General features: G+C 33.5%; 1 protein-coding gene across 2 annotated transcripts in view; it reads right to left on the bottom strand.

Annotated features, from left to right (window-relative positions):
• LOC106785773 (neurotrimin-like) overlaps window positions 1-10,160 on the bottom strand; it is a 228,259-nt gene that overhangs the window by 98,576 nt on the left and 119,523 nt on the right. For both annotated transcript variants that reach the window (XM_014746492.1, XM_014746493.1), the window contains exon 3: window positions 8,356-8,563. In XM_014746492.1, the coding sequence (XP_014601978.1) occupies window positions 8,356-8,563 (208 nt within the window). The remainder of the gene's footprint in view (window positions 1-8,355; window positions 8,564-10,160) is intronic.

Below are 10,160 nucleotides of genomic sequence, written 5' to 3'. Positions count from 1 at the left end.
ATAAAAAGAAAAATTTTGTAGTTGCTGAGGAAGTCCCCAGTAAGGGACGAAACGTTCAACAAGATCAAATAAATTTGTTCATCAAAATTTATTAACTGTCTTCAATTTTCCCTTTGAAACTCATATATATTAATATACTGTTGGGACAAGAATATTGATTATTAATTATTACTAATTAGTTGACAAAAAAAAATGATATCGTTCATAATTTATGGAATGTAAATGAAAAAAGGAAAAATGAGAAATATGAAAAGAGGAAAAGCTTAGCAAATATTAAACGAAGTCTTCTTGACTCTCTTGACGTTAATAAACAAAGGATGACAATTCTAGTAATTCTATTAACATGCAGCCGTTTCTATATTATTCTATTATTGTCTACGACAATTAGGGACATTTCCAAGCTAAATTTACTCGACATATCGTGGATTGAAACACAAATTTATTAAATATCTAATCATTTACAAAGAGAAAAAAACAAAACAAAGAATAACACTCCAAATTATATTTCTCAAAAAATATCTATCTATCAAATCTTGTTTTAAATTATTAAAAAATTTATATAAAAAGAAAAATAGACGGTACAATGGAGATACAAAAATTACAAGAAAAACATTTTACTTTCTAATTAATTGTTGACAAGGTAAGAAAAAACCAAATTGGTCAAAAGACAACAATAACTATAGGGCTCGCGAAACGAGTCAAACTACTCTCTTTCGTGAATAGAGAAAGGAAGAAATTCTATGTATATATTAAAAAAAGAGAGAGAGAGAGAGAGAGAGAGAGAGTCATGATACACTTTTTATTTCGATGCAAAGCACAAGCAGCTTGATTCTTTACGGACGAGCGAACCGTGAATATACGCGATGAAATGACGGTGGCCACTTGGGACGGTTCGTTTAGTAGCCTCGACCTCCACAGAATGGGGATAGGGGGGTTGGTAACTGGGTGGTTGAACGAGTCACCCTCTTTTTCTCTCTCTCTCTCTCTCTCTCTCTCTCTCTCTTTTTCTGTCTGCATATTCATACGTAAACTCGACCGGGTGTATACCGTTTTGCGTGCTTCGAAAATCCCGTCGACATTTGTATCATTCGCACGATTATGTACATTCGTGAGAATCAACATTTCTTTTTTTATTTCTATTCAATTTTAAGTTTGAAAATTTTTGAGGAAAATAAAAACTGTAAATATAAATACCCCGAATTCGTGAAAGATTCGATAAACTGATAAATAATTAACGGGGGGTGTTGCGACCGATGCCTTAATCGGTACTCCAGTGGATTGTATAGTGAATCGAAAATGCCCTCAYGGGTGATATCGAGATTGTTTATTAATAGGAAGGTGGATAGGAGAATAAAACACAAATAACAAATATATTTGAGCCCAGTCAGTACTAACAAGTACGCTTTATTTGGCTCGTCAGGGAAAAGCCTTTCGGCATAAAAACCCTGGTTGAAACGTTGAAGAAGAATCCGTACAAAGCAAAACAATTCTGGCCACGTGCAGGACCGCCTTTGTCCCTTGTCGCTGGCCGAACTTAAATGATGTAGTATTGCGCAATACAATAATTCTTCCCAAAGTGGTTCTCGCAAGTCTCAGCAATCACGAGTGACAATCGATGAATGATGAATGCTGCATGCCGAATGCCGAGTGCCCAAATGACGAGTGCCGCTAGACGCGAGAACGCGCTGGGCTTTATACAAAAAAGCGATGCAATGCTGGACCAATCACCGAAAACCCCGATGATAATGCGACCGCCAATACATATGATTGGCGTAATAACTGTGGTGGGAGAGCACAAGCTAGAAGAAAGAAGGAGCCCTTACAACGATCTTGGCGCTCCCGTGGTTACCACCAAAAACAAAGATACTGCTTTGTCGCGCGTGTCTCACGCCTTGGCAGGGCCGTACACGTCCCGGCGCTTCGCCCTAATCACTCGTTGCGTAGGATACACAAGAGGGGGAAAGTAATACGCTGTGGTTACTTTATTTTAACACTATTCCTACCGACATTTCATGTATACCTATTCCTACCATGAGCGGTCAAATGACCGCTTTAAAAAAACATACGAATTTTAATATTGAAAGAGATTTTTGCAAATGGGATATTAAACAAAATATTTTTCTGGTGCTACAAAGACACCTGCTCCCCGATTTTCTATTTAGAATTTTTATTTCTGCAGTTTTTGCACATTTTTTACCAATTACAGCATTATGAATTGCACATTGTCCACATACGTTTTTTTACATTTTATACAATTTTGTTAGTCTTGTTGACTTTACAATATTTTATATGACAAAATTTCCGTCCAGAAGAATCTGTAGCTGTATTTATTATTGTTTCTGTTGAACATTCTTTGCTTAGCTGTTTCTCTTTTTGATAGTCAGTCCCTAGCTTTTCTGCTAATTGAAGTAAAAATTCTTACCTTGATATTTCTTCACCCGTCGTTACTTTATATAAAATCCAAGCATTTATCCCGGCTAAATCTAAGATATTGAAAAATATCTGTAAAGACCATCTAGGACATTTAGATTTCACACTATATTTTCTGGCCATTTGATCGGTTACATCTACACCGAATTTTGTTAAACTTTCGAAACTAACTATAAATCTCTTTCTTTTTTGTCCTCTTCGTATATTCAAAATATTCTCTTCGTCTGAATCGCTCTGTCAAATAAGTCACAATTATTTTCTACTATATCATTATCAATATCGGAAACTTCTTGGTCATCTTCCGAACGAACATCATCGATATTATTTATTTTGTCTACTAAATTGATATTCCTTGAATGTCTTAATATTTTAGAGGATAAATATACACATGATAAAGTAAAAACTAAAATATAAAATAATAAATCCAACAGGGCAAAAACATTGAGACCAGAAATAAAAATAAAATAATTGTAAATCATACAACACCAAATATTGTTAGCTACGTTGAATTTGTCGAAACTATCACTTATACCACGTAATAATTTTTATTATACACTGTAAAATATTGATGCCTACTGTTCAATCGCAAGACCGTACTGTCGTACAAAGACCGTTATGCATTTGCGTTCTGTCATTTATTGGAACACCTAAAGTATTTATCGCAACAAAAAATTTTGATCGTATTCACAGAAAGAATGATACAAGAGAAAAGATTTTACAAAAAATAAAGAATATTATTTTAGGAGCACAGTGTTTCACTCCGTCGACAAAAATAAGAAGATTATCGATAGCTACCTAGCTATCGCGTTCGGTATCCTATTCGCGATTCCTAGAATTTGGAGAATCGTATTCTGATCAGCTACTCTTACTCCAATTTGTTCTAATCGCTCGATTGTCCACATTGTAGATCCACAATTACATTGGTGACTCGTGAAACAATTTCAGAAAAGCGCTTTTCAAAGAATATAGTCTTAAATAAAATGAATTTTTCAAACGGTCAAATGACCGCTCGTGGTAGACAAGACATGCTATGGATTTTTTTCAAAAAGTAAACAATAAAAAAGTTGAGAATATTAAAAAATGGGTTGTATGTATATTATAGGAAAAGTCAAGAAGCTACATGGTGATACAGTAACGTTGTACAGGAAAAATTCTAATCGCAATTTCAAAAACGGTCATTTGACCGCGCATTGTAGGTTTAGTGTTAATATATATATGTAAGATTTCTTTATTCATATATATATATATATTATTTTTCTTTATTTGAAATAAATAATAAGAGAAAGAAGGTATGTTCGTTTAACGTTAAATAAAATCAATCGAAAATATTTATTTATTGATAATAATGAATTAATTAGAATACTTTTACGTATTTGTTAATACAAAGAAAGAGATAGAAACGAAATATACTTAAATGCATTATTTCTACGTGGCAATTATCGTTATATAGTTTTTAATAAATAATAAGAATAAAAGAGGATTGATAAAAAGTAAATGTAAAAAAAGTTTACAATAGATAAATAAAATTTATTTGAATTAACTGTTTAAATTGATTAACTCGAGTATTACTATGTTGCATTTGTGAATCTATAGAAAGAAGGAATGAATGAAGGAAAGAAAGAAGGAATAAGAGAAAAGTAACTCTTTTCGATCGTTGTTCTATTCGGTTTGCGAAAAACAAACACTCTTATTTTATCTTCCCTTTATTTTTTGTTTTTTTTTCACCTCCTTTCCTTTTCTTTTTCGAGACTCGTTTTTTGTCCGGACGATTTTCTTCTTCCTCCATTCCTTCTTTCTTTCCCGTCGTGTTTTTACCCGTGGAATATTACAGGTCTCGTGTAAATAAGAACGTTGTTCTCTCCTTCTAACGGCGGTTAAAATACTTCGCCGAGTAAGTAAACTAAAGTTTAATTTCTTTCTCGAGCACCACCACGGTGGACTCACTTTTCCGCTTAATTCAGGGGAGGAGATACGAGGGTTACGTTCAAGGAAAAAAGTATTGGAGGGGTGGAGAAAGGGAGTGGGGACGGAAGGGAAAAGAGAAATGATAGTGGTTAAAATAACACCGTAGATACAATTGTTCATGTTTACGATCACTTATTTTCGATTTTTTTGCCAATTCTCTTTAACAATTAGTCCATATCCCCTACTCAAATGATTAAACATACGTTGGAGAAGTATTAACAATTAATCTTTGAAATTTATTCACGTGAATTTACGAATAGAAATAAATTAATTCAAAATTAATGCAAAGGATTGTTCGCTCGATAAAGTAATTAATCACATTTTTGTACTTATTGTCGTTTCATATCGTGAGATAAATAAAATATTAAAAAAAAATAAAGAAATCAAGAAAAGAAAATATTAGTTAGCCGAATAAATCGACAGAATATGAGAAAATATATTGGATTGAGATATCCATATCGATATTCTGGATTGGTAGTGACATTGAGCTGTGTTCTCGGATTGTTGGAAGCAAAATATAAAGGGCATCTATCCCTCTGCAGTTGGTGTCAGCCTATTGGGAGGAAAAGGGCTACTGGTATTTCAGAGGTGTCGTTGATACACGTCACTACACACGCTCGACCCCACGTACATATGCATGTACATACACATACACAAGTACATACATATATACATACATAGATATGCGAAGCGTCGATGCATTATTCAAGCGGAACACGAGCAATACCACGTGTGTTGCTTCCCTCTTGCCTGTCGAGTTGTCCCAAAACTCAGAGAACCCAACCAGCTACACGGAGAGCAAGAGGAATAGACAGAAAGATAAAAACAGACAGCGAGAAAGAGAAAGAAATAAAAGAAATGGTATGAATGGTGGTGGTTTTTGATATCATGGAAAATGTTAGAGCCAATGTTACTTCAACAAGAGACTCCACCCGGTCTCTGCCTTCATTCAACGATATTCACGAGTGGAGTGAGAACGAGAACACAAAAATCTTGCTTTTCTCTCAAGGATACCAAGCCAACTTATTACAAGCCCAACGAGAATCCCTTTTTTATTTTCACCGATCGATATCCACTTCCTGTATAGTACCAGTTACTATGCCTTCTTGTAATACCTATGGAGAATCTTTTCGAGTCTCTCTCACTCTCTCTCGCTTTCTCCTTCTCTCTCTCTCTCTCTCTCTCTCTCTCTCTCTATTTCTCTCTCTTTTTCGTAATTGGCTACTTGAGAGAAACTAGAATGGGCACGTGAATCGAATTCGGATTCGCAGGTGGTCGTCAGTGGTTGCTCGAAAAGCTTCCTGTATGTATTGGTTAAGTAAGTATCAAAGTGCCTCCTTGGATTCTTTCCCTTCCATCCTATTCGTTCAACCATCTCTTCTGTCTTTCTTTACTACGATATATATCTCTCTATTAAAAAAAATAAAACAACAAATAGGAAAAAAAACAGTACACGAATTCTATAAGCCCGAATAAAATTATCGTTATTGACTCTCTTTCATTTTGTAACAATGGAAAGGTATTATTATTATTATTATTATTATGATTATATCTTTCTCTATTGATACATTTTTCAATATAAATTTTATATTTGCTAATTGTTCAAATACCTACCTACGCATATCATTGACATTAATTCGATTCGATGAGTGAAAATGTCCGTACGAAAAGTTAATGAATAATAAGGTAAATTAATCTGCTAATTATTATCCGATATTGTTATTCCAATTCCCTTTTGTATAGGTAAATGTAAACAAAACAAATACATCCAAACGTGACGTTTGAGTATCGATGATTGTAGTTCCCGTAATGGAAAGTAAAAGAAATAATTATAAATGAAATATTTCGTAAATATAATGCGAGAACAAAATTAGTTTTTGAAATAATGTTCGATGTAATATTGAAATATTTGTCTTATTAACTGATAATGGTAATAAAAAAAAATTTTTAATCACGCGATCAACGAGCGATACATTTATTTCCCTCCGTCGAAAATTCTCTGAACAATTGACTTTATATTTATTTAGCAGAGTACTATTTTGTTAGGAAATAAAAAGAAAGAATTCTTGTTTGTTCCATTTGAAAGAATAAAGATATTACTAGTCAAGGCTACGCAGTAGGTTTCTTATTCTAAGGTGGGAGGGTTGGGGCCACAAAATTTCAGAAAAAAGCTGTAACTCAATATTGCTAACAAGAAGAAGAAGAATGAAGCGGCTTTTGCTCGTTAAAGGCCTCAACATCGTGACGAAAGGAATAGTATATTGCATTACTTAATCTGTATTAAAAGTGTACATTTTAATCCTCCTATTTAAAACGTATTAAAAAATATCTTACATGTAACCAAAACTATATCCTTTCTTTTGAAACAAAAAAAAGATAGGGAAATAAAGAATTCCCTTTCTTTTTCTTTCATTTTTTAAATTAACGCGCGCATCTTACGAAATAATTAAATAAAACTTAAAAATTAGAAAAAATAATTAATAACGAAAAACGAGAGAATTTAATTAAAATGAAAAAAAAACAAATGTAAAATTTTACGTTTAAACGTAGAACAGTATACTAAATATAAAGAAAATAAATGGGCCAATAAAATCAAATGTTTTGTTTGTGCGTGTGTGGTTGGTTGTAGCTTACACGCTTCGTAGAATTTCAGAAATCGGGAAGACCAAGGAGAAAAGTTTCTTACAAAGAAATCACAATGATAAGAAAAAGACGAGAAGAAAAGCACAAGGGTGGATGCGTTACGGAAAAGCGGAACGCGTTTCGTCGGTTACGGAAATACGAATAAATCGTTGGACCGTGTCACGGGTGTCTGATGTTTACGACCGATTCTACTGGATGATTCGCATCGATGATTCGATGATAAGTTGTCCCGTTCCGATACATTTTTCTCTACCTATATATATATATATATATATATATGTATATAAACGTTGAATGGTTAAAAAGAGAATAATAAATATAATTAAATACAATTAAAATATAAATAGTATTGGTAATATTATTATTTTGTTTTTAATATATTATTTTCCTCTCGAACAGAGAGACGTATGAACAATGGGGTAGTATGATGCGTCGGTACAATTGCTGGTATTCCAAAAACTGAGAGAGACAAACGTTTATATACCATATATATATTTATATACAGATATAGAAAGAGAGATAAAGGTCGGAAATCTTGAGTGTATTCGTGCAACGAGAAGGTACGAAAGTCCCGTGGAAACAATTAATCTAGCCCACTGATTACTCTACCGACTTCGTCGGCACACCCCCACCATTCCTCCCTTCTTCCTTCCCACTCTTCCATCCAGACGTCAAAACTCGAGATATTAATATGTTCTCTTGGATGGCAGAGAACGGAAGTCACCTTTCTCTCTATTCCTTTCTCTCTCTCTCCCTTTCTCTCCCCTTTTCTATATCTTTCTCTTTCACTCTTCTGGAAATCCCTTCAAACTTCCCATTCTCCTTTTACATCAACACCTGCCCACTAAGTCCGGGAATATCCACTTCTGATTAAATTATTATTGTCTGTACCCTTTGAGCAGTCCATCCTTTGTCCTTTCGTCCATTACGATCTGACGTTCGGAATTTCAAATATTTCCTTCTCTCACATTGATATGTTCATTGATAAATATATTGATTTATATGTTTCGTGATGAATTTGAAATTAAATCTGATTAGTTTCTTTATTGAATTATCTAAACATACTTTTTAAAATTTGATTGCGAAATATTTTGAAAAGATTTACTTCTAAACGAATTGCACCAACGTAAGACACTCAAGCTCATAAATAAATGACTAAATTGAATGAAATAATTGTTATAAATTTCAATTAAGGAGATAATATATTAAGCATTTAAAAATATAACGAAGAAAGAGAATCTTAAGACATATTCAAGGAAGGAAGTAGTTGTTGTTTAAAAAAAAAAAATTGGTTAATAAAAATATGATAGAACTTACCAACGACATGTAGATATCCATATTGCGTCTTCGCCGCGGCCGTATTAATCTGGCACATGTACTTTCCCTTGTCATCCTGGTGCACGTTATTGATATGTAGGTACCAGGTTGTGTGCTCGTCGTGTGACACAGATATTCTGGGGTTCCTGGTAATAACGTGATTTTGTACCGTCAGAATGGCGCTCTTGTCGAAGAGCATCCAGGCCACCTAAAACGAGAGAGACAGAGAACGACAGAGTTCTCGATTAAACTACTTTTCCTTTTCACCCTCTACCCCTAACTACTACTACTCAACCCCAACCCTAACCCCAATCCTGATCCCAACCCCACAAGCCCCGTTCCTAGCCCGACCACCATCATCCTCCTTTCTGCTGTTTCGAACTTTCCCTATTACAAAACTCGACGTCATCGAAAGAATATTTATGCGTATTTACAAAGGAATTTTTCCATTGTTTCCTTATTCCGATACTTTCTATTCTTATTTCCTTTCTTCTTTTTTTTTTTTTCTTTTTTACTTCTCTCAACATGCTAACGATCAAGCAGAAAATTTAGCTTGAAAGTAAACGTTTGAAAACGATCCTAAGAATGTCTTATTATATTTTTAAACAAATGCTTGAGGAATACTTGGAGGAAAAATTCTAACGCATATTGCGTTGCGTTATATTAAAGAAATATTTGCCATCAAAATTTTACCGTAGTTTTGTTCTTCACTGTTTTGGGAGCTCTTTTGTTTTCTTTTTTTTCTATTTCTTTTATGTTTCCAAACATGTTAACGGTCAGGATGAGATTTTATTTGAATATTCGCTCTCGCGAATGATCGTAAAAATATTTGTTTACAAAGAAAATTTTTTCCGTGGTCTCAGGTTATGTTAAACGATTTATACAAAAATGAAATGAAATTTAATAGTTAAGTAAAATCGCAATTATATCTAACTATTTTAGGAAAAATGTGTGGGAAAGAGTATAGGATAAAAAACAAATATACATATATTGTATGTTATGTGACTAACGAAAACGGATATCCACACTTTTTTTCCCCTTCCGAGAACGCTTCAAAGCACGGAGATCATTTAAAAGCAACACGTTCTATTCACTTGGACCGGTGTATTTAACAATGGGCTTTCTTTGTAACAATAGATTCTGTATTTTGTAAAGCGAGTCCATGGAATTTGTGACAAACCAAATGTAACAATAGCACGTGAGATATTCGTGCAATACAAAAAAATATACACAATCATCACGTTCAAAGTTTGTATTTTATAGATTGTATAAACTGTCTCTCTCTTTTAATATTTCTTTTTAATATTTTAAATTATTTTATCAACTTTTAAGATAACAATTTATTTTCTTTTATTTAACATATTGTATTTTACATTTTTAATTATATATATATGACCCATAAAAAAATCAAAAATCAGTATTTCGATACAACCCCAAACGCATTGTCAAATTTGAAGTATAAAACTTGGTAGATTTTGAAAGTTTAGAAAGATGTAGTACGCATAGACGGATTTCTAGATGATCTATGAAGACTCCGCAAGAATATGGATATGGATAGGGTGGATGGATCACTTTTGGTAACGTCTAGCGTTTCCCGAGAATATCCGAGCCGTTTTACGAGTAAAGTTTCTTATCGACGAACAGGATGGCGATGCTTGGCATCAACAAACGCGGATGAACAAACACGCTTGTTTCGGAAGAAACTACCTTCTTCAAATGGCACGAGCATGCGATTCAAAAAGCCCTCAGATTTAGAGATAAACAAATGTTTATATCAATATTTCGTTATATTATTAGAATACACA

This window comes from Polistes canadensis, unplaced genomic scaffold (genome assembly GCF_001313835.1).
Source record: "Polistes canadensis isolate GaletaPanama2010 unplaced genomic scaffold, ASM131383v1 scaffold_56, whole genome shotgun sequence".
Lineage (NCBI taxonomy): Eukaryota > Metazoa > Arthropoda > Insecta > Hymenoptera > Vespidae > Polistes > Polistes canadensis.
The sequence above is the reverse complement of the archived record's forward strand: the minus strand, read 5'-3'. Positions and strand labels throughout refer to the sequence as shown.